At 40.9% G+C, this 25765-nt stretch overlaps 1 protein-coding gene across 22 annotated transcripts in view; it reads left to right on the top strand.

The window, feature by feature from the left end:
* Positions 1 to 25272, top strand: part of KDM4C (lysine demethylase 4C) — a 425929-nt gene extending 400657 nt beyond the window's left edge. For all 22 annotated transcript variants that reach the window (XM_027047047.2, XM_027047048.2, XM_053205108.1 and 19 more), the window contains 3 exons: positions 15734 to 15853; positions 19742 to 19834; positions 24192 to 25272. In XM_027047047.2, the coding sequence (XP_026902848.1) occupies positions 15734 to 15853; positions 19742 to 19834; positions 24192 to 24368 (390 nt within the window). In that variant the 3' untranslated portion in view covers positions 24369 to 25272. The remainder of the gene's footprint in view (positions 1 to 15733; positions 15854 to 19741; positions 19835 to 24191) is intronic.
* Positions 25273 to 25765: the final 493 nt, after the last annotated feature.

Here is a 25765-nt window from a genome sequence, read left to right as displayed (position 1 = left end):
CTGCAGCACCCCACATCTGAGTACTGCCCCACTTGATGCTTGTATATCTTCCCAAGATTTTTAAGATGCATATGCAAGCTTCATGGGTGTGTATGTGCATGCAGATTTTTGTTTGAGTGCACTTGGCAGAATATTGACTTGCTAAAAGCTCAAAATCGCATCCTGTTTACTATTAATATTATTGCTAATTGGTTGTTAGTGATGGATGTTAAAACCATTTGCTGAAAAGCTGTTTCCTTTTCTCTTCCTCTACTTCCATACTTGCTTTTCCACAGTATCATTTCTGGGATTTTACCTACCCCACCCCCTCTTAGTTTAACCTACAAAACCCAGGCTCAGCTGTTCTGGTGCCTGTATCACATCCACTGACCTCTCTCTTAGATGCCCACATACCTTGTAATCCCCCTCCCTGTGGCATAATTTTGATTCACAGTTGCCAGTACTTGCAAATCTACATCAATTCAAAACTATGAGTATATGTTTCAAGGAGAGTAAGGAGAATGCTAACAAAACTTCATGTGTTTTGAGGGAGGAGAGTAAAAAAAAGACCATATCATAACAGAAATGTTAATTGACTGACTACTCAGTGTTCTTTAGGCAAGACAGTTGTTAGCAAGAATCAGGCTTCAAATAAAGATTAATAACCAGTGTGAAAATGACAAAGAGGTTCCTGTTTCAAAGGTTTGTTAACTATCAGAAAAAGGGCACAACAGAATCCCCAGTGTAATGCTGAACCAGGCATTCTAGGCTTGAGTGTAATCAGTAAAGCTAAATTCCCTGCCCTTTCGCTGATGTATTTTTAAGTCTTTGGATTAAAAGCTCTTGTTTGGAGAAATCTGACAATACTGTGTTATCTACATATCAGTTTCATTCTTGTCTGGGAACATAAAAACAGCAAAATTCTCCTTAATTTCACATTAAGATTATTTTGATTTGAGTCTTTTGACAACACAAAAAATCGTTTAGGGAGTTTCTGAAATTTCTGACTTCCCTTTAAGGGTAATAGTGTTGAGTAAATAGATTGGTTCATTATCCTCTCCCCAACTATCTTATTTATGTGTCTGCCATTTATGAACAGACTAGCCTCTGTGGAGATAGGCTGGTAGTAATTATGCACGTCCTGTTCTTCATAAGACAGTCTGTTATGAACATGATTGTTTAAGTTTATGCATTTGCATTAAATCTGAAAAGGACATGTGAATTAACAGATAGAAGCAGTGGCTTACATAGGAAATATTTATAAAATGGGGTTGCTCACATTTTATTGCTATCCTCAGGCACATTTGCAACTTTGAGGAAATTCTGGATTACTTCATTTGTACATACATATGCTTCAGGACTTGTCTGCTTCTGAATTTAATATAATACGGGCTGACATTTTTTGACAAATCATATTCTCAGAAATCCTTTCATTTGTCTTCACCCCTTCCTGTTTAAACCCCTCTGTGGAATCCTCTCCAGATGTTACTCATTTACTCCAAATCTTGCACTGCTGGGCTGTGAAATGCAAAATTAAATTAAATGATAGCCATCTCTTGGTGATCTGTGACTCTATGCAAGTCATTTCACTGTTCAATCCTTCTCCCTTCTCTTTAAAATGGGGACATTGGCCACCGGGATCTCTTAGGCCTCTTCTGAAAGAAAGCAAATGGGTTATTCTTAATCATTTCTGATTATAAGCATTGGAATGTTCCCCTGGCCTAGCTGTCCACTCTTCTGCACACACATCTCCCTTTCCTGATTCCAGGCCTTGATGACCACCTGTATTGTAGGTGTGAAGGACTACATCCTGGGCCAGCTTGGGCCAGGCTGAGGGCTGGGAAGTGACTGTTGATTTGGGCACACGGCACACACTGCACCATGATGGGCAATTTGTATACTGCAGTATCATTTGGAGCCTGGAGGAAGGACCAAGCTATTCTTAGGTCTTAGCCCAGGAGTAATTAATCCTTGGCATATTTTTACACACCATGATGTCTTTATGCAGTTGTTCACGTTACCACAAAAGCTTTGTAAAAAAAGCCTTTTCCACAGCAGTAGGCTGAGGCCACACAGCTGTCTCTTTCATCATTTCTACATTTTTGCTTCACCCACTTGAGAGTTACCCAGTTGGTTAAGTTAAAACAGACCTTTTTATGTGCCCTCCAGAGAATGAGGTTGTGCTGAGGGAATAGGTTTCCTTGGGGTGTTGATGCAGAAGGATACCCCTTTCTTTGGCCATGGAGGAAGCTGATGTTATAAAGAGCTGAAGGAGCATAACCACAGAGTGACTGAAATTAGATTAAGGGAGAAGATAACTGTCCATTTGTGCTGGATTCTTCTTTCCATTCATTGCATATTCCATTCTCAACACTTCAGTGAGAGAGGAACAGCACTTGACAAGAGTGTAGAAATTTAGGAACCATAGTCCTAATCCACTGTAACATCAGTGAGGCTTGGCCAGGCCCCTCGATGAGAGAATCTTAGCCAGGGAGTCTCTTGTCTAAAAGCTCTGATAACCACTGGCACAGTTCAGGGCTACTGCATAAATAAGACAGGCTAAGGGGTAAGTGTGCAGCCTCCTCCCACCATAGCCTTTGAACCACTCACAGCCTCCTCTGACCCTCCTCTGTGACTCCCTCAAACTCTCACCCGTTGCAGGAAGTCTCCTGTATCATAGCCCTGGTGAGTGACCTCAGGTCCATTGTTGAACACTACAAGTGACAGGGAGCTCACTACCAATTTGTTGCTGTAATACTTAGAAAGCACTGACTTCTTTGCATGGAGCCTAAATAGCACCCCAAGAGCCAGTCTCAGTTGACTCCCGGGGCAAAAATGAACAAGCCCATTCTCTCTTTACTCACAGCTCTTCATGTGTTTGTGGAGGACTCTCAGGTTCCTCCCGAGTCTTCTCAGATCCAAACAAAACAGTCCTCCTGCCTCATCACTTAATACATATTTGTTGGGGGGACCCTGGGTGGCTCAGTTGGTTGAGCGTCCGGCTTCGGCTCAGGTCATGATCTCACCGTTCGTGAGTTCGAGCTCCGCGTCGAGCTCTGTGCTGACAGCTCAGAGCCTGGAGCCTGCTTCAGATTCTGTGTCCCCCCTCTCTCCACCCTACCCCTGCTTGTGCTCTGTCTCTCTCTGTCTTTCAAAAATGAATAAACATAAAAAAAAATTAAAAAAATACATATTTGTTGTGGGGAGCAATGAATGATCTCATAAGAAAGTGGTTTTAAGAGTGCTCTTGCTCCAGGACTCCCCTCAGGATGAAATTTTTTGGACAGTACCCCACTCCGAATGTTGCTCTCAGATGTGAGAACACTGTGCCTAAACCCAGTCTGACCATGTAAACATGACATCTCCTTGTTCTTTAGACCTAGGCATTGAACACTTACCAGTGCACTTGGGAGGAACACTAAGTGAATTATTTATGTAGCTATTAAAAATAATATTTTAAAGGATGTTTAATAAATGGAAAAATCAGTATGTACAGTATGATCCCAATCATATATAAAAATATAAATGTGTGAAGGGAAAATCCTCAAAGGAAATGCGTTGAAATGTTATCTCTAGAGAATGTAATCATAGGTGATTATGATTTCAACTTTATCACCTTCTTATAGTTTCCATATGAGCATGTTTTATTTTTATGATAAAAAAGTTATTTTTTCTTTTTAAATCTGAACCATTCACAGACCTCCTTATTTCATGATTTATTTTCTCTGGGTTTTCTCTATCTGGACTCTTTCAGATTCTTGGGTCAAAATTTCATTTTAGTTCTTCCATCTCTTGAGGCGTCTTGAAGCTCTCTGGAATATAATAACCACATAGTGTGCTAATAATCTTTCTGGTAAAATACTTTGCACTGTAATTCTATGATGCAGGAGTTCCTACACTTAACATTTTAATTTTTATTCTTTATTTTAATGTCTGTGTTTTCCACTAAAGAGTTGCATGAAGTAGAAAGCCACATCTGTTTTTCTCACTAGTAACCCCAGTGTTCTGAGAACACGAGAAATGCTTGAAATGTGGGTGTTGAATGAATGACTACCCCACTCATCCACTTATTGGCCGTGTGACTGGGGCACATGATTGTGCTTCTCTACCTAGGTAGGAGATGACACCTGCTTATCGACCCTGCTGGGTTGTTTTGGATTTCAACCAGGATACCCTTGTCTGATAACCTTTTTAGTAGCTTCTTGGCTTCTCAGTGCATCTTCACAGTTTTAAACCTCAAGGATCATCTGCTCCCAAGGTTTTCTGTCCCCTTACTATCATCCTCCAGATGTTCCCTGTTGATATGAATTAAATCCAGTCACAGTTCACTTCAAACTCACCAGCTGCCAGTCACTGTGCTGTGCTTTTCTTTCTCTTCTCCTCTCCTTCTAAATATATTTTAGCCCCAATTCACTCACCAATCCTTTAAGGTTGTGTTATTATATGCATTTGACTGATGAGGACACCAGTGTGTGAGGAGATAAAGTAGCTTGTGTCCAGTCACAGCTCTTCTTTGACCCCAGGCGGTGTGACCCCAGACCTTGGAAGCTGCACCCTGTGCTGCTTCAGTGCAGCTGCTCTGGGAAGTGGAATGTACACTGTGGAGTAGATCGAGAATTCACAGAGGCTGGCGTGGGCCTGGCACTACTCTTCTGATCACAGAGCTCCTGTTGTGGCGCATGAGCACAGGAGAGCCTTCTCTTCTCATAATGCTTACCCTTATCTTTCCTTTCCTCATCTTTTTCCAGCTTTTGGAACTGACAGTTATTTTTAGAAATCATGATAGAGAAATTCACCTCAAGGCTGTCTTTCTCTCTTTTACAACATACATTTTTATTGACATAGTAAAATATTTGTTCCCCTCATGCATTTTAGCCTCTGCCAAGAACTATATAAAGGGGGAAAGATCTGTCCTATAGATGGCAATGTTTTTTCCTTATTTGAGTATGAGGAGTTACAGTCCTGGGGTGCTGATGCATTGGTGTCTGCAGGAAAAACAGGAGGAAGATGCAGCCAGTCCAGGGGCAGTCCTTATAAATGCTGTTGGCTGTCTGTCTGAGGTGGGAGGAACTTGATGTGTAGCAGACAGCCATGCAAACCTGGGCAAGGAAGTTGACACCAGTTACCTTAACCCTAAAATGGAGATAATAATAAATACTAGGATTATTGTTAGAATTATTGAAATATAATATAAAGCAGTCAGTGTGGTGCCCAGCACATAATAAACACTCAAGTAGTAGTGTGACTATTTCTGGTTATTATTGGTGGTAGCAGCCAGTTGTTTTCAGTCAGCTCATTGGTCAGAGGTCCCTAAGCATGAGATTCCCAGTAACACTTGGAAATGACACATCCTCCAAACCTTTATAAAAGGAGAGGTTATTGAAAAGGAGATCTAAGAAGAAGTACCAGAGAGCTTTAAATATACAAATTCCCTTTTCAAGTGGTTTGCATTTCTGGGGCTTTTAGAAGATTTTCTGTTTGGGTTCCTGGTGTTATGGGGCATTGGCCTTGCAATCATTGGTGACATCATTTTAGAACACTCTTGAGAAGTAGAGAGAGGGGTCAGGGCAACACCTTTGTCCTCCTGACTTGGCCACACCACTCAACATAGTCAGTGGGATAGCCTAGCCAACTATAGGAGCCCCAATAAAATCAAACTGCTAATGCCAGAGCCTCCAACAGTGGATCCCCACAAAGCTCTGCTAGAGCTGCCAGCTCACTTCTCCCTCTAACATCTGTCTTTAAGGACTGCATTGCTGCTCTCACCATAGTTTTCAAAGCATTCACATATACCTAGCCAGGTGAGTGCAGGAGAGTCCTGAATGGGGGTTTTAATTAAGTCAGTTCATGTGGAGGGTGGTTTAACTCTGAGGGGAAGATAGGAAGGAATTTTGGTTAATCTCTAGCTGAAAGTCCTTGACACAGTTGGTGTCATGGGAGGGTGAGTCATGGACACAGCGTTCCCACCTCCTTGCCACTCACTACAATCACATATGGTACCTTGTACTGCAGATACTCATCTAAACATTTAAGTCCCCAACTGGACTTGAATTCCTTGGGGAAATGACTTCAAAAGGACTCTTTCTGTCTCTCTTTTCCCAGTGCTGAGTTCAGGATTAGGCACAGAGGAGACGCTTATAATATGCTAGAGGGAGGGAGAAAAGGCTGGGAAGGCAGGTGGTCTCTCTCAAAGATGTGTAGCTGGTGAGTGAATGAGCCTTTCAGTGCCATTAATCCTCTCCAGTCCCAAGAATGCAGAGGACCCGTTGTTGGCACTTCATAGCCACCTCCCTTAGCTGTCTCCATATCCCTCTCTCACATGCCCTTGCTATTAGGTGAGCTCCCCAGTGTCACCCCTGGTTCTAGTTAATGACTTTTCTTATACTGTCTTCACTTAAAAGAACTGGAAGATAATTTCTGAAGAGACTGCTCAACTTTGTATTTTCTGTGCCTTTTAAAGCTTTTGCTTGCCAGAATCTCACCTATTTCTAATAGCATAAAGATGTGATTTCTTTTAGAAATATATTGTCTGGGGGTACCTGGGTGGATTAGTTGGTTAAGCATCCGACCTTGGCTCAGGTCATGATCTCATGGTTTGTGAGTTTGAGCCCTGCCTCAGTCTCTTTGCTGTCAGTGCAGAGCCCACTTCGGATCCTCTGTCCCCAAGTCTCTCCTCCCCTCCCCCACTGCCTTCCTGTCTCTCCTCTCTCTCTCTCTCTCTCCTTCTTTCAAAAATAAACATTTAAAAAAAAAGAAAAATATTTTCTGAGGTTTAATGCTGTGGTAACATTCAGAAAAATAAAACAACCTCCATCTCTGTCACATCAGTATTTTTACCAGGCATGGTATCTACTCTTGGCTTATAGCTAAAGGGAAAGTGTATGCTAAACTTGGCCCTCAGGAATTCAGCAAATAAGTGTCAGTGTTGTGTTCCCTGCAGAGAAGATGCTATGTTTTATAAGACGGGTGTGGTTAAGTGTCAGGGCATTGGCAAAGTGTGACTGCTGGGAAAGAATCTAGCTGGTTGAGGGAATAACGAGGCATTGCCCCAGCTTAACAGAGACAAACAGAACATCTTGGGGGTAGAGAAAGGGTGTTTGTGTGTGTGTTTCCCTTACAAAAGAAAAAAAAAACTATTAAAAAGGAAAGCTGGACATCAAACTTGCAGTTTTCCCTAAATAATGAGTGTCAGTGTGGAAGCAGGTTGGCCTGAAACCATTATCCTACAGGCTGCAATGACAGTGTTACATAACTAGGACAGAGCACAGATAAGTTCCTCAGTGTGAGGACATTCCAAGTTTTCTTTCAAGTATGTTAGACATCTCTCACTGTAGAAAAGTTACATTCAGAGGAAGCAGCTTGGAATTAGTTTTTTCTTTATACGTAGAAGTGTATTCTGGAGATAATCTTGAGCAGTGATTATCAATCTGACCAACCATCATATTGTTTGGGAGAACATTTAGCTTGGACCCTACCTTGGATTGACTGAATCAGAATTTTCTGTGGTGGTTAAGATTTACTGAATAAGAGAAATGAGTCTGATGTTGAATTTTTCAAAGCTTAATGAAAGCAACTTTATTAATAGTTTATATTATTTTTTACCAACGTATTCCTATTGCAAGACTTTAAGAATATAGTCAGTAATTTGGACAAAGATTCATGAAGACAAATATACAGTAGGAAATATTACAGTGGGAAAGTGGTTAAATTAATTGAGGAATAGCCATAATGTTGCATGTATTCAGCCAGTAAAATGGAGTTTTTAAAGGATAATTCATAACTAAGAAGATGCTTATAATGTAGTTATAGGGGATAAATAGCAAGGCACAAAATTATATATGTACACAAATGGACAAATATTATATGATTTCCCCTATAATGAGGTGTTTAGAAATAATCAAGTTCATAGAGACAGAAAGTAGAATGGAGGTTACCTGGGGCTGGGAGGAGAGGGGAGTGGGGAGTTAGTGTTTAGTGGATGTAGAGTTTCAGTTTGGGATGATGAAACATTTCTGGAGAGGATGGTGGTGATGGTTGTACTACACTGTGAATGTACCTAAGTCCACTGAAATGTGTACTTAAAAATGATTAAAATTGTAATTTTATGTTATGTCTATTTTACCACAGTAAAAAGAAAGACCTCTTCCCTCCAAATGGTGTGGAATGATTGAAAAAACATGGCATGGACTGCAACACTGAGCTCTTCACAAAAGGCGGCTTTGTCTGCCTCTTTAGAGAGCTCAGTTGTGCTCCATGTGAAAGAAAATAAAGTTTGTAGTTATGAAAAATAATTATGTATATATAGGAGGGCCTACTTTGTAAAAATCAGAGAAGCATAGAGATTAATCCAAATGGTAACAGCATTTAATTTTTTTTAAATCTTAATTCCAGTATAGTTAGCATACAGTTATATCCATTTCAAGTATACAATATAGAGATTAAATCCTATACATTTTTCATTTCATCATGATAAGGGTATTCTTAGTCCCCTTATTTCACCCACTCCCCACCCACCTCCCCTCTGGTAACCCATCAGTTTGTTCTCTGTAGTTAGGAGTCTATTTTCTGGTTTGTCTTTTTATCCTTTGTTCATTTGTTTTGTTTCTTAAATTCCACATATGAATGAAATCATATGGTATTTGTCTTTCTCTGGCTTATTTTGCTTAGCATTATACTCTCTAGATCCATCCAAGTCATCGCAAATGGCAAGATTCGTTCTTTTGTATTCGTTCTTTTGTACAATATTCCATTGTATGTATATTCCATATCTTTATCCATTCATTAGTTGATGGACACTTGGGCTGGGTCCATAATTTGGCTTTTGTAAATAATGCTGCTATAAACATCAGGGTGCATGTAACCCTTTCAAATTAATGTTTACACTTTCTTTGGGTAGATACTCAGTAGTGCAATTACTAGGTCATATGGTAGTTCTATTTTTAACTTTTTGAGGAAGCGCTATACTGTTTTCCAGAGTGTTGCACTAGTTTACATTCCCACCACAGTGCATGAAGATTCCTTTTTCTCCATTTCCTTGCCAACACTTGTTTCTTGTGTTTTTGATTTTAGCCATCCTAACAGATGGTAACAGCATTTACTTCTGGGTGATGGAAATCTGGGTTGTTTTTGTTTTTTATATCTTTTTTAAAAAAAATCTGTGATTTCCCCTAATGAAATTATAGTAGATACTCAGAACAAAGAATTATTAAGAAAAATAGTATTAAAGTATTTTCTATATTTGTTATCTCTACATGAAGGGTGATATGAAATATGACTTCTATTTAACAAATAGTCCAGAATTTAATCCATCCAAATATGATGGACTCTTCAAAAGAGTCCACCTGAGAGCCTACCATTGATTAGGATACTTGACTTACCTTTATGGCCTGGGTTGCATTCTTGTGGATATCCCTAAAGAGAGTACCTCTTCAGATTGTGGTGTTTATGAAAAGTCCGGGGACAGTCACAAATGATCTAGGGCCAAGCCTTGTGATTAGGTAAGTGATGCTGTGAATATGTTCCTTTCTTTTTTGAAAGATGGCTTTCCTCATAAATTATTTGAATGAGGATTGGGTGGTCTAGGAAGCTCCCCAGTTTTATATTCCACCATTAAATGAAAGGTGTCTTTTCTAGTTTGTGAGAGGAAGGATCTGCCATCACCCAAACCAGCAGTTACTTACCATTCAGGGTTGTCAGTTGTAAGCAACAAAAAGTGATTGTAACTAATTTAAGCAATAAACGAATATAGTGGGAAGTTATTAGGAAGCCCACAGAATCTCCAGGAATGCAAAAGGACAAGGTCAGAGAATAGGTGAAAACAAGGGAGGCTGCTCAGTTGGAGCATGGGCAGGACCAGGCCATGGACCTGGACACAGCCGCTCCCACGTGTGTGGTCAGCCTGGCCCCCTGCTGTGCCTTTGGTGCGTGGGTGCTGCTGTATGGCTGCCACTGCTGCCTTCTGAGATTGTTCTCCCCTCTGCTGCTTCCCTGCATCTCTGATCACAGGTTCTACATCCTGAGCAGGTGCAGCCAATTGGCCAGGCCCCTGTCCATGTCTGCTGCCAGGGAGGCTGGGTAAGGGAGTATCTGGCATTTTCCTGTGTCTATAATGGCAGGCTAGCTCTTTCTCCCACTGAGACCCTGCAAGGGAGATAGGGGTTCAGATGCCGGGCAGCCAACCAAATGATAGATAGCTAGTACAATTAGTACATGGCTATCAGTCAGTCTGTTAATCCCTGCCAGAGTCCATTAATGAGCAGGTGATTATCCCTCAAAATGCCAGCAGCTGCGGGTATCAGTTTGCTCCTGGTAACTTAAGCGTTGTCCCCAAGGGGGACTGCCAGAGGCTCCAGACTATATGGCAATTAACTACTGGGAGTTCAAGTACCCTGTCTTCATGTACTACAGCTGAACTGATAGACGGGTTGCCTGCTCTGTGGTTTCTATGTGTTAGGAGCAGAGGTGGGGTTGGGTCTGGGGGGAGGATGGCAAAACAGGCATCATTCAAGGACAGCCACTTGCAGAGGTCCCTTTCATAGGCCCCAGTAAAAGTTCCAAGAACACAGTGATTTCAGAATTCAGGTAATCAGACTGGCGGCTCGTCTCGTCTCTGTAGTTGGTGGAGCAAGCGCAGGAGTCAGCCCCGACTATGGCAGGAGTGTGATATGACACCATGCTCTTGCCTGGGTTGGTGACCCATCCCAGTTCTTTCATCAGAGCCCTTTAATCATAGCCAGAAGCCCGCTCTTGACTGTGATTATGATTTTTGTCTTTAATTCTCACATCATCCATTTAGTGTTCTAGCCACAGGCTTACTGGCAGCTCCAGACACCAGTGTCTCTGTGGACGGGGCCCTGGCAGGCTTTAGGGGGGTTTACACGTCCCTGGAGGCAGTACAGCAAATGGTGAACAGCTATTTATGTCAGGTGAAGCCAGACTGCTTCTGAGGGTCCAGACAGCAACTGAAGAAAATGCATTAGTCAAAGTTTTACTGCATATAATTTCCCAGCAAAGGTGTTTACTTGCTCCAGCAACACACTAAGAACTGCATTAGGAAAAGACCTCTTTAGCATTTTACATCCTTTACATCCTTTAATAGATCTCAAATTCTAGAACGCTTTAACAAAATCCCCTAGGTCACACAGAGCTATGGGGGTGGGAGGCTGGAATCTTAATTTTTTTTTAATGTTTATTTATTTTTGAGAAAGAGAGCATAAGCAGGGGAGGGGCAGAGAGAGAGGGAGACACTGAATCTGAAACAGGCTCCAGGCTCCAAGCTGTCAGCACAAGAGTCCAACGCAGGGCTTGAACCCATGGACCACAATATCATCACCTGAACCAAAATCAGATGCTCAACTGACTGATCCATCCAGGCACCCCTGGAATCTTCATTTTTAATGTGTGCCTTGATGGTTGGGACCATACTGTAAGGAGCCATACTCCCTGTGCACAGCACAGGGAAGTGTGAGCTAGCTGAAGGCCTTTAAAAGAGGGGGCAGACTATTCACTGGGGCTCTCCACAAACTAAATCCCCTCAGTTTTAGACAGGTGATTTTATTTTTCAGACTTGTGATTTTTGACAGAAACCTTTTAACCTTTTTTTTTCTTTAAACCTGAAATCCTATTCAGAAACCCAATCTATGAATCGAATAGAAGTTCTTTTCTGGTTGAAGTGATCATGGATTTCCCTTGCAGAGACCCTGAGGTGCTCATGCCCCAGAGCTGACAGGCCTCCAGGTGTGGTCAAGAGGCCCTCTGTCCCTGGGCATTGGTGGCTCCTCTAGTGTCTCACACGGATGGTCAGTAAACAGACACTGGATTAGTGACTCTGACAGTTCTGGAGACACCTGCTTTGAAGAGACCAGGGGAACCTCAGTGTCAAACCTTCCAGCTTCTTTTCATCAACCTATGTGCTTCTGCTTCCATTCCTGTTTGGATGATTTGTACTCCATGTAGTCATAGAAGGTTTCTAGCAAACTCAAAATTTTGAGACAGCTGGTGAGTTGAAACCATTTCTCTATGGAGGAAACTAGATGTTACGGAAATAAACCTTTTTATGTTTTACTATGAGCTGCCTTAAATCCTTTTTGGAAAGTAGCTGGGGTGTAAACAGTGAATAATACTTACTAAATGAAGTTATATGCAAATCAAAATAAACACCACTTCCAGCTAACTGACCTGGCAGAGGATGAGAAGCACGCCTCCTGGTGGTGGAGGAGGGAAGGAGTTCACACCCAATTTTATGTTGTATATTGTAGTTGGATGGTTATTTTTCTTTCTTCTTCTCCTATGAATAAAGAAAAAAAGAGTTCTGAAAGCAAGAAGATTGAGAAAGATAACTGCAATGTCTTTACTAGATTCTGTCATGGTTTTGGGGGCTGACACAGAGTAAACTTAGTGGAGGCTGAGCTGTACATTGGCTCTTTGAGGTCAGGCACTGGCAATACCAAATTGGGACTTGTGAGTAAAGGGCAGATGGACAGGTAAGACAGATAACACACTGTATCTCAGACATTTTTTTCTCAAACACCTTTTTAAAAAATAATTATTTCTCACATGGTAATGTTGCATACATTTAATTTATCAAGGTATGTTTTTATGATAAATTGCTCAAGTATCTTCATGTTTTGCTTAGACCACATTTCTGTGGCCATTGCCATACCTCAGTGATATGGTACTTAAAATTTCAGGTCAGGATTTGTTGTGAAGATTTATTTTAAAGGTTAGAAAATCTCTGACAAAGGTCAGATCTCTAAAACTAAGGACCTAAGTCTCCTGCTTGGCAGTTGTTTTTGGTAGGTGAGTAAATGGGGAGTGCATGTTCTGTATTCCACAAGGCCTTGAATTCCCTCCATTTGGATTAAATAAGGGCCCAATAAATAGAATTTATCCTGCCTGAGGAAAAGCAAAAAGAGACAACGGAGTCAGGATTTAGAGACTGAAAAGATCTTTTTCATTACTAATAAAGCAGATGTTGTAGTGTGTGGTTTTATATCTGTGGGCAAACAAAGTTCCTAATACTGCATCTGAGGATCAGACAGGCCTCCTAGTGACAGGGTTTCAGGACACCACCAGCTCCTCTCTATGGAAGGAACAGAGCAGGACTTGTGTTCTCTGCCCACAGGGTGGTTCCAAAGAGAAAGAGAACATGAGGGGGTAAAGCCACAATTACCAAGCTTTACTGGTTCACAGCCCCTGGGTATCTCAGCACAAATTTTATATATATATATATATATATATATATATATATATATATATATACTCTCTCTCTCTCTCTCTCTCTCTCTCTCTCTCTATATATATATATATATATATATATATATATATAATTTATTATCAGGTTAGCCAACATACAGTGTATACAGTGTGCACTCTTGGTTTTGGGGATAGATTCCCATGATTCATCGCTTAGATACAACACACAGTGCTCATCCCAACAAGAGCCCTCCTCAATGCCCATCACCCATTTCCCCTTCCCCTGCTCCCCCCATCAACCTTTAGTTTATTCTTTGTATTTAAGAGTCTCTTATGACTTGCCTCCCTCTCTGTTTGAAACTATTTCCTCCCTTCCCTTCCCCCATTGTCTTCTGTTAAGTTTCTCAAGTTCCACATATGAGTGAAAACATATGATATTTTTTTCTGACTTATTTCACTTAGCATAATACCCCCAATACCATCCACACTGTTGCAGATGTCAAGATTTCATTCTTTCTCATTGCCAAGTAGTATTTCAGCACAATTTTTTTTACAGTGTCCACAGTTCCATGTATTAAGTGAGTTAGGTCTAAACAACTTAAGAGTAGTAGTGGTAAGCTGGGTGTCTGACAAGTGTCACTGGGTTTCCCCTGAAAATATCCCACAGAGCCCCTGTGAGTTTGCTGTGGTGCCCCAGGGCTCTATGGTGCATAGTTTGGAAAATGTCATATCCTTGAGAACTCAACAACAAAGTTCAGTCACTGCTTATTCTCTTGGAAGACTGGATGAATGAGAGAGTGGAAAAGAAACCAGGAACATTTACCCCAATGGAGCTTCCTCCACATGGAAGAAAACTTGAAGAGAGGGAAGAAACATACTCTTGTGCCCCCTCCCCCATTCCCCACTCTGCTAGGTTTCAGCTCAGTTACCCCTGAGCTGATATCACTTCCCAGGCTAGCAGACTGGATAGTGTCTATTTAGAAGCTGCACCTTCCAGTGTTCTTAGTACCAGGTTCATCTTTGGAAGGGAAATGGAAAGTAAGAGGATAATCCCAGGGACATAGCTAGAAAACATTTCTATAGCCTGCCCTTTCAATTCTGCATGCCCTAAGGCCAAATATTATGAAGGCCAAGGAGAAACTTATCTTTGTTTAACTAAGTTAGATGCAGACTGTCAATTCTATAGAGCTTCTGAGCACACAAGTTTCTCTTTGCCTGTAGCTTTAAATGGAAGTGAATCTGCAGTGAGGAAAATGAACAGCTGAGCCTCTCATGTGTATTCTGAATCCAACAATAAAATGTCCACTTGTTTATAATGCAAAATTTCTATTAGTAATGGAAAGGAATAGAGGGTGGATTTCTAGTCCTAAACAACTAAGTATTTCCTGTGTGCGCCTCTCATTTAAACCATAGAACCATGCCCAATCTGCATTTATAGCTTGATTGATCAAGTGTGCATTTCAATCAGTCATATTGGCCTCATCAGTAAAATACTGGTATTAGCAAAACACGAATTGCTAAATGTGCAAAAACTTTACCAAAGAGGTCAAGTATTTAATTCATTTGTATTGAAATTTCACTCTATCATACCCAATACATACAAATTTAAGAGTTTGCAAACTATGTTTGTGAAAACATTTTATTTGACCTGTTACCTACCTTCCCTGCCAGAAAGCAAGCACCTTCCAGGGTGGACTACTGGGTTTTTCTCTGAACCCCTGCCTTAGGAGGAAGCACTGTTGAGTCCAAGACATGAGTGAGAAGAAGATGGATTTTGGATGGCCACCATGGATGCCTGTAGAAGGAAGAGGGCTGGTCACTTAATGGACAGCCAATAGAAGCATGACTTTCTGGGGAGGTCCAATGGTCTTCCGAAGAGGCCTGCTAAACAGCACACAACCCTCCCAGCTTCACCTGCCATGCTGCAGATGCTTCTTGCTTTCCTTTCCCTTGTTGCTTTGTCCCAGCCTGACAGCTCGGACCTCACTGTGCTCCTCCCTGGCCCCACTTTCACCTAGCTATCCCACTTCTTATCCTCCTATTAAGCTTCACTCCTCCAGAGATGCTGATAACCTAAAGGAGCCTCCTTGGAGGCTCAGTTTCCTTGCCAGTAAAATGGGGATAATTAATAATCTCTGCTTACTTTGTGGACTGATTATGAGGATCGAATGAGTTGTGTGTTAGAGCATTTAGTTGACTGCAAAAATGCTATATAAATGTCAGGTGTGTAAATCATGAGCTGGTCTATTCTTCAGCTAAAGGACTTTCCATGCATAGTTTAGTTACCCTCTGAACAGTTCTTTGTCAAGTAGCAAATGTAAATGCTGCTGTTTTTTTCCTGCTTGGCTTATGGTGGCTCCTTTGCAACTTTATGATGTAGGCTGAATCTTTAAGTACTCCTTTGGCTCATATCTCTTCCCCTGAACACCCATGCAAGATCATAATCCATAAAACAGAGGCAATAACTCCTTTTAATTGCCAGGAGTTCATCATTTGCTAAGTTCTAAATGCAGTCACTTAGACACTTGCCTTGAAAAGCCTGTCTGTGTTTCTTCCACAGAGCCGAGACTGTGTGAAACTGGGCCCTCCTGCTGAGGGAGAAGTTGTCCAAGTCAAGTGGCCTGATGGCAAACTCTATGGAGCAAAATATCTGGGATCAAATGTTGCCCACATGTACCAGGTGAGTGCTGTCCTGTGTGAGATGTTCACTGAGAGGAAGCCGGAGGGCACATGTATATCCAGTATGCTGCTGATGAATAGGCCACATGAATTTGGAGCACCTCTTCTTTTTTAAAGGAGGCAAAGGTTCAATGTCTGATGGCACAGATATTGGAGTTTTATTACCAAATTCAACACTGGGAAACTCTATTAGCATTTGATGAGTGGTTTAATTGTAAAGAATATAGGTAGGCCCCAAAGATAAACGACTGGATGGTAGGCTGCTTTCTTGTGTTTACATCATATGGGGAGAGACTAATTGGCTGATTTATCTCACTGTATGCCAAGACAGTGATGGCTGTTCATCAGCTAGCAGCCCCTGAGTTGGTGGCTTTTGCTTGAGAGACTTACCTCCATTGGGTGTCTCAGCAAACCTAAATCAACTGTGTGTTGACACAGTTGTGGCCGTTTGTCCACTTAAACTTAATGGAGTGCTTATTTAATGAAAAGTAGAGCTATTGGTTGGATATTCTGTTAACTAGGGAACTCTGCATATTATTAAAGAGTTCATATGCAATTAAACTGAAAATATTTTATCTCTGTCAGAAATGAGAATGAGTTAAACTCTAACAAAACAACATGGATGGCAGATGTGCGTTTGTATTCCTTCAGACTTTTTTTTAAAGTTTATTTACTTATTTTGAGAGAGACAAAGAGAGAGAGAATGAGCACAGGAGGGGCAGAGAGAGAGAGGGAAGCAGAGGATCCAAAGTAGGCTGTGCACTGACAGCAGAGAGCCCAGTGCTGGGCTCAAACTCACGAACCGTGAGATCTTGACCTGAGCCAAAGTCATAGATGCTTAACTGAGCCACCCAGGTGGCTCTCCTTCAGACTTTAAAAAGAACGCATTTATTAGAATCCATACATTGTAGTACTTTCAGTAACATGATGGCAGAAATCAACATTCTCAAGCTAAGCAGTAGAGCAAAAACAGGAAGATTGAAGTTAAAAGAAGAAAAGAGTAAGAAGGTTCAGGCCTATTAAGTTAAAAACAGCTGGAGAATGATAAGACTGCCAGTTTCAGCTTAGAATTGTTCAAAGACTGATAAGGGGCCGGGGTTTAAGTGGCAGAGTACATTATAAGACACTGAATCAGGGACTAGAGCACAATGTAATCAAAGGGGTTCAAAGAAGTTTAGGAAACGAACATTTTTTTAAGGCCTAGAAAAACCCAAGGTGAGCAGGTAGGAGAGCACATTTATGTGTATGTTGTAGGTGTGTGTACTGGTGCACATGTGTGTGCATGTGTGTGTCAAGGCTGTTTTCCCCTTTGTATTGGTCCATAGTGTTAAGTTGCAGATTCAGGTCATTTATGATAGGGTAGGTGCTGGAGTTTCTTTGCATCAGAAGATCCAGAATTAGGCAAAAAACATAAGACAGACTGATAATAGTGGAGACCCCTAGAAAAGAAGCATTACTACATGATTCAAAAGAAAATAATGACATTTAATTAAACAATAAATGTAAAAGTGAAGCATCTTACATGTAGCAAAACTCTTAGCTACATGAAAAGTATCACAGTGAGGACCCGATGAAATTCAGGCTAATTAGTAATCAGTATGTTAACTTCAGTGGAATTTATGATGGCCTATCAACATAGAACTATAAGCATATTTATAGACTCCATGAAAAAGTTAAGACTAATATTAAAATTATCTCTCAAGTACAAGGAATTTAAAATTCCTCATTAAACCAAGTGCCCTTTTGAGATCATTTTGTGTTTTGTGTCTAACTGTTCAGCCTCATCATTGAATAAGCAAAGATGTTCACAAAAAAGATACAACTAAAATACCTATTGCACAGAGCTAAATATGCTAAGTGTGTGCACTTTTTTTGACCCTCACAGTAGCCCTGCAAGATAAATGTTTTTGACTCCTATTTTACAAATGAGGGTAAAAAGGTTACATGAATTTAATAATTTGTTGAAGATCACACAGCTGATAAAGGGAAGGACCAGAGTTTACTCTAAGCTGTGTCCCAACTAGGGTGAACAACCATCCTAGCTTGTGAGGGACTGTCCCTAATTTTAGCACTAGAAGTCGTGCATCCCGGGAGACCCCTGGGTCCTGGGATGATTGGTCATCACACCATACTCCCTTTCAGTTTTATAATTGCCTTTTTCGCTTTTCAGAATTTTCAAATGATCTAAAACAGAAGAAAGGTAGGCACAAGTACTTCTAGCTGTGCTATCAAAATGTATAAATGAGATGACACCTTGGCCTAATTAAATATTAAAGAAACCACTCTGCTAAAATAAGGCCAGGAAGAAAAGCCTTCCCATCTCAGCCTTCTGGGAAGTAACAGGGAGAGCTCTCCTGTGACCGAGACCTAATTCCAACCGATTGTTTCAGCTTAGTCAAATGTGTGTAGTACATGGATAAAAAGAAAATTATATATATTATCCTAATTTTAGTATTTTTTGAAGTCCAGCAGATTTTTTTTTATTATTAACCTAGTACAGCTGCAAAGTTTCACTTACCTTTTAACCAGAAATACAAGCCTATTTTTATTGCTTACACCTAAAGAATTCAGACAGACAACTTAGGAACTTCAAAAATGTCATAAGTGGTTCAGGGTTAGAACATATTAGATATTGTGCCCTGAGGGCACCTGGGTGGCTCCGTCGGTTAAGTGTCTGACTTTGGCTCAGGTCATGATCTCACGATTCATGAGTTCGAGCTCTGCATTGGGCTCTTTGCTGTCAACACTCAGAGCCTGCTTCAGATCCTCTGTCCCCTTCTGTCTCTGCCCCTGCCCCACTTGCGCTCTCTGAAAGTAAATAAATATTAAAGAAAAGAGAGAGAGAGAGAGAAATGGAGTAAAAGAAGGGTGCCTGGGTGGCTCAATCAGTTAAGTGTCTGCCTTGGCTCAGGTCATGATCTCGGGGCTTGTTGAGTTCAAGCCCTGCATCAGGAATTCTGTCTCTTCTCTCTCTCCTCTCTCGGCACCTACCCTGCTTGTGCTCACTCTCTCAAAATAAATAAATAAACTTAAAAAATATATATATTGTGCTCTGATTGCATCCCTTTTGTTGTTTGCTCCTGATAGAGCTCATGTGTGGTTTAAGACTAAATCAAGACCAATTACTTTGAATAGGGAATTTGATGAATTTCCCCCAGATGCCCTTGGTTTCTTTTAACCAGTGTCACTTACTTTTCTCTGACAAAATCTTCTAAAATGTTGAAAATACTGGTTATGCAGTTATTTGATGCCATTTGATTTACTTGAATAAAAAGTTTTAAATTTCATTTTAGATGAAAGTTTTCACCCATTATTGTGGTTTTACATGTTATGAGGTTGAGAACCTGGGATTTTTCTGGCCAAATGGTTGAATTTTATAGAAGTGAGTTTTGAACGTTCTCTAATAACTTGAGAAATTAATTTATCCTGGAGGATTATTATACAAGAGTAAATATATCATCATTTGTCCCTCTTAGGGTGTCAGAGCCTCTTAAAGAAACAAATGGTACTGACAGGCCCAGCTCTTAATGCCAAATTGGCCATAATTTCATATTCGAAGAAATCATTGAGGAGCCGCTGTGTTTCTTTGTTTTTGCTTTGGGGGTAGGGGGAAGGGATAAAGTTTTCATATCACATATTCCAAGACACTCATTTTCAAGAATTTTGGCCTGTTTGAAAGCATATGTTGTTAGTTTAATAAAGGGAAAGAGCTTTTCTTTGTTCTTTAGCTGTTGGCTGGTCCTCTTGTTTGTTCTGCTTGATCCTTTTTCCCTTTTTTTAGTTACTTAGAACCTTGAAAAAAATGGTGAATGCTTCTTTGTGTATGTATGTGTATATGTGATATTGTGTGTATGTTTTGTTGTATGCATGATATCTTATTTCTCATTAGGTTGAATTTGAAGATGGATCCCAGATAGCAATGAAGAGAGAGGACATCTACACTTTAGACGAAGAGTTACCCAAGAGAGTGAAAGCTCGTTTCGTAAGTGCTGGCAAATACCCCTTGGGGATCCACCATGTGAATCTCTCATCCTCTCCCTCTGTTTCCCAAGCCCAGCAGGAAGCATACTTAGGCATTTGGATTGATTTCCAGAAAGCCAATGCAACTTTTCCCTTACTTATGCAAGCCTAAAATTTGGCCCCAAATGGGAAACCAGTGTAGGTTTCTTGTTTTTCTTTCTAATGAAGTCAAATGATGTTAACATTTATTGGCATACCAAAATAGTTGTTGAATATGTACTTATAATCATGTCATCAGAAGCAACATTAAAGGAAGTTTTCAATAGTTGTTTAAAAGGGACATAGTATAAGTGAGCATCTGGTTTCCTATAGCCGTATCATATACATTAACTTCTCTCCAAAAACTCATTAATATGTCAGTTCATAATTAAACCAAGCTCTCACTTTTATAACTAAAGGAATTTTAAAAAGCTCCAAAAGTAGTTGTGGGAATACTAAAGCAGTTTCTAAAAAGAAAAAAAAAGAAAGAAAGAAAATGTTTTTAGTTTCAAGCTTTACACATTCCATTAAAAGACAAATAAACATGGACAAATAATCAAAACTGAAGTTGTTAAAAAATATAATTCACAATAACTTAGATTTCATTATTGTATCATAAAATATTTAGTGGACCCTGAAATGAAGTCAATTTTACTCATTTAGAATTGCATCTACTATATCTGAAAAATGATAAATCCTGAACAGGGAAATTTGAAAGAATGGGATTTTTTTGACTAAAATGAATTTTGTTTCCAGAATAAATGACACCCTTAGTTTTCAGCACATGCTTATGATATACTTTTCTGCAGTGATAGTTACCTTAATCTGGAAAATCCTTGGATTCCTTAAGTCTTCAGTTGTATATTTAGTTCCTTTTCCTGTCAGGTGGGATTCTGGGAACAGGGTAACTGCACCACGTGTCAACTGTCTTTCTGAGCTGCATCCTTGAGAGGAAGGTCCTTCACAGTGAAATCGTCAAGAGAAGAGTGACAGTACAGCAGTGGTACCTGCCCAATGAGAAATGTGGCATATAGGGGACCCAAACACCTAAAAATAGATTAACTGCCAGATAAACTGCAGGGAAAGAGAAAATCAAATATTCCTGTTGTAAAGACATTGGCTAAATCCTAACAAAGATCTAAAAAAGTCTGGATAGCTTGTCCAGCCCTACATCTTTAAATCTCTGAAGAACAACTTTTCCTCTTCAGGATGCTAAAGATGGCTACCTTTCATGTTGTGCTCCTGTCTTCCATCGATTCTCCCTCATCTCCCTGCCCTTCCTTGCCCCCCACTCCTTTATTTATTCATTTATTTATTTACTCACTCACTCACTCACTCACTCACTCACCTAGAGATTAAAAGATGGGGAATGGAGTAGGCAGTCCTCTGTAAGTCACTCAGGTCTTTGGTTTTCTAATGTGTGTATGATTAAGCACCAGCTAGGTCTTGTGGATTTAAAATACTGTTTCTTAATCACACTAAAAGAATGCTTTTTTTGCTTTTTGTTCAGATCATAATCTCTTTGTTCCATAATAGATTTGGCTCCAATACCAGGTTGCCTTCCTACATAGCTTTATTCGAACCCAGCTCCTGAATTTCCTAAGATCCATTTCTCTGAACAGTCATACCAACATCCAACTTTTTTTTTATTCTCAGAGAATTTTTTAATTAAAAATAAAAGTCAGTGAAAAATATATAAATCATGTATATTATCTGAATGTAAACTGTTATATCAAACAGTTGAGCCTAGTAGAAAATATCTTTAGGAGCAAAGGCTCACAGTCATTAAATCCAGTTTGCTACCTCTGTTTTTATTGAATCAAAGACTCCTCTGCTCCTGTTATAGCAAACCAGCTTTTCCTTCAGGTTAGTATATCACCCTCAGGCCCTTGGTTGGTCTATGACTGCTATTTTTTTTTTCCAGTTGGTGAAACAAATCTAATTGGAAAAGTCATTGATGGAAGATATTTTATGATTAGAGAAATCTCTTTTGTTTTTCTAAAGGAGGGGGTGGGCTAGCAGCCTCACTGCTAAACAGGAGGCTTCATATTTTAATGACTTCTGCTCACCCAGACACACGCTGACTTGGGAAGAAATTTTTCAAAAGAGTCAGCAGTCCACCTCAGTGATTTTGCGGGGGTTCTTTCCCACTAACTTCAGAAACGGCCCCATTACCTTTTATTGTCTCACAGAATAACCATGGCAACAGTGCATAATTAAGTAGAGCTGCTGGTAAATCGGTTTTATTATTGTATTTGAAAGGCTGACTTTTGCTGTTCTCGCACAATGGCAACACTTTCATAGATGTTTTATTTTCTCTTTTGATAACTTTAGCACTTACAAAAGGGAAAGATTACTCAGAGGAAGTGCTTTGCCAAGAATGAATGAAACAAAACTGTTTTCTCCTAATGGCAGAGGGTGCCCAACCAACTCATAATCTTTTAGTTATTTTCTTCCCAAGTGAAACAAGGGAGTGTCTGGGGGACCCGTGCAGGTAGCCTGTTACCCTGAATAACCATCTCATGAACTGTCAGGGAACATGCCTGCTGTGCACGTAGCTCTGTTTTTTAGTTTTCGAGCTTCTTTGTAACTGTTCCATTGTTTATCTCTTCTTCATGATTGACCATGTGTTTCAAGCCCTCAAAGCTGGACTCTGCCTCTGTCACCAACCAGGGGAGGTGGCCTCAGTGATAGTGAGATCCACTGTGCATTGGTATTGTCAGGAGTGATCTACCTCAGTGAAAACCAGTTGGAAATGCATTTTAGAAGGCAAAGCAGTAGGGAATTAGGAAGCAAAAATAGTCTCCTAATGTGGCCTTTACCTGAGCATAACAGAAAAAGCCCACATTCCTTCACCTAGCTAACAATTAAGCAGTGACTGAGTGCTGGGCATGTTGCTTGGTGTGGAGAACACATAAAATTCTGAACTCAGTGTCTAATATCCTCACCCTCAAGGGGTTCAAGGAATCCCCAGTGGGGAGAAACTTACCTGCCCCTCATCTCTGCCACTGACCTCATTCTGTGGCATTGACTTGTAAAGTCTGACTGGAACCAGAAGAAGAGCCCTTGAGTCTGCCTGTGGCAGAGAAAATAGAAAGCTTCCATGCAAAGGAAAAAGTACGTCTAATGACAGAAAAGCATGAGCCAGTGAGACATGGTCAGGAACTGCAAATAATTCTATTTGACCAGAACGTGGCATAGGATTATGCCAGGTTTTGTAGGTCCAGCCTAGGGATCTCAGGTGCCATCTTAAAGGCAGCAAGGCTGTTGAAAGATGATAAGCAGGGATGTCATGGGATCAGACAGTTTGTAAAGCACTTTCTTCCAGTGGTTCTATAGAACAAAGTCGGGGGGTGCAGCATTTGCAGTGGTTTAGCAGAGGAAATGTGAAGGCCTGCACCAGGGAGTCAGCCAGAATAAAGAAAGGAGGGAGGGCTACAAGAAATATGTAGAAGGGATCCTGGACTTGGTGGGGGCGGGGGACATTACCAATGACTACAGTGCAGCTAGATGGATAGGATAGGTAGGCCATGTGTGCAGTATGGGAAGGACAGTAATGGGGAGGGAAGACTGAGTTCAATGTAGGGCAGCTTGATGTGAGGTGCCTCTGGGGTCAACACTCTGAGACGCCTCCTGGGCAGTTGGACGTGCAGGCCTGTGCACAGGAGGGAGTCTGAACTGGAGTGAGAGGGGTGAGCATCCTTGGAGAAGAAGCAGGAATTAAAGCCATGAGTATGGGTGTGAGGGGTCAGCAAGCATATGTGGAGAGGAGAAGTGCAAAATGCCAGGAGCCTCAGAGTTGAACAGATAGTTAAGAAAGAAGAACCCCTGAGACATCAATAGTCAGAGCCAGAGGAAGAAGAGAGGCAGGAGGAAGGCCTTATCAATGTCAGATAAGTGAGCTGCCAGCAATACTTAAGTAACAGAAATAGTCAAATAAATTTAGGATGGAAAAGTGTCATAGAAAGTGGACTGGAGCAAGGACAGTTTCAGGGAAGGTGTGCGGGCAGAGGCCCAGAGGTAAATCAGAATTGGGGCGAATTACAGATGACTGTTGACAAATTTGTCAAAAACTTGGTTGGGCATGAGCCAGAGGGGAGGTGGAGAGTGAGGGAGATTTAAATGAGAAGACTTCAGTGCTGCTTCTGCTGGGGCAAGGTCCCTGGGGGTGAGGCTACATGGAGTCAGGAGCCTGGCTGAAGCAGATGGGGAGGCTCCAAAATCCTGGGCCTGTGGCCTGGCCTCTGCACCCCATCCTGAGTTGGTTGGATCAGATCTTTGTCCATTCTTGTCATGGTCAAATGCTGTGCCTTCTGCACTGTGATGCTGGCTCTTTCTAGTCCACAGCTTCTGATATGCGATTTGAAGACACATTTTACGGAGCAGACATAATCCAAGGGGAGAAAAAAAGACAGAGAGTGCTGAGCTCCAGGTTTAAGAACGAATATGTGGATGACCCTGTGTACCGCACATTTTTGAAGAGCTCTTTCCAGAAGAAGTGTCAGAAGAGACAGTAATCTGCATATACTGCTGTAGGCAACCAAGCAAGTTGGGCCGGAAGAAGAAAGATGAAGGGACAGCCTTGGGGCCAGCGATGTGTTTCACTGGGGTAGGTGGCGGGGGTGTTTCTGACAGTGGAAAATTAAGCTTGCCAGAGTTTGTCACCCAAACCACAGAGTACAAGTGTTACTAATTGGACACAACAATCTGAAGTCATCCCCTAGTCCTGCTTTCACTTGTGAGCAATTGTCTTCGATGATCCCAAAGAACTTTTCTAAGTAAAAGGAAATAATAATGAATCACCCACCAAAAAAAGCCACTGCCTGAGGAGGCGGGTCCCACATGCAACCTAATTAGGCCTTTAGTCAGGAAACACATGGAGACTTTTCTCCACAAGCCCAGCGGGTGGGAGCCTCCATACCCAGGTAGGAGGGTGATCATTTATATATTTTCCACAGTCAGGGAAGGACTCTCACTAATTTAAATGGCAGTTTTTATAAAACATTTTTAAAATACAAATGGCCTGTATGGTAATGAGATTTACCCGTGTGCTATCTGTAATTTCCCTTGTACAGAACTTTTACAATTTTTTATATCCCTATTACTTTTGATTGTGTCTGATGAGAACTGAGTTGTTGGCCTTTGTGAAATTTTTGGCTCTTGAGAAAGAATTCTTATGAACTGTATGGGAATTTTATATATTTAAAGAGGGAGATCTGGGGCGGTTATTTTTAAACACTTTTTTTTCATAATATTCTGAGTAGATATTTATAAAATATATTTCTTTCATTATGTGTTTGTAAAATTAGAGTTTAAATAAATATGCTTTGATGCATAGTTTTCAACTAATATGATTTTTCCTTTTTAAAACAGCTTGAAAATGTACTAGTGTTTAAAAATAAAGATTTCCATTTTCTCCAATTCTGTCTTCTGACTTGCTTATTTGTTTAGGTTTATTTTTTTTTAATATTTTTATTTTTGAGAGAGAGAGAGAGGAGAGAGAGCAAGAACATGTGAACACAAGCTATGGAGGGGCAGGGAGAGAGGGAGACACAGAATCCGAAGCAGGCTCCAGGCTCTGTGCTTTCAGCACAGGGCCTGACACAGGGCTCTAATGTACGAGCTGTGAGATCATGATCTGAGCCAAAGTCGGATGCTTAGCTGACTGAGCTACCCAAGTGTCCCTGTTTAGGTTTAAATCAACAGAAAAACAGGTTTTCCTTAGGAGTTGGCTATGAAGACATATCAAAATTTGTCAGGCCCTTCTTTGATCACAGACTTTTTACATAACTGGACACGTTGCCACAGATGTTTCAGGCAATGTCACTGGGCATAAAGGCTCTTCAGCCTGCCCATGGTGCCCATTAAAGTGTTTCCCTCAGCTCCTTCTAGGCCTTGAAGAACTCTGATCACC

Source organism: Acinonyx jubatus, chromosome D4 (genome assembly GCF_027475565.1).
Source record: "Acinonyx jubatus isolate Ajub_Pintada_27869175 chromosome D4, VMU_Ajub_asm_v1.0, whole genome shotgun sequence".
Lineage (NCBI taxonomy): Eukaryota > Metazoa > Chordata > Mammalia > Carnivora > Felidae > Acinonyx > Acinonyx jubatus.
This window is presented reverse-complemented; position numbering and strand designations above follow the sequence as displayed.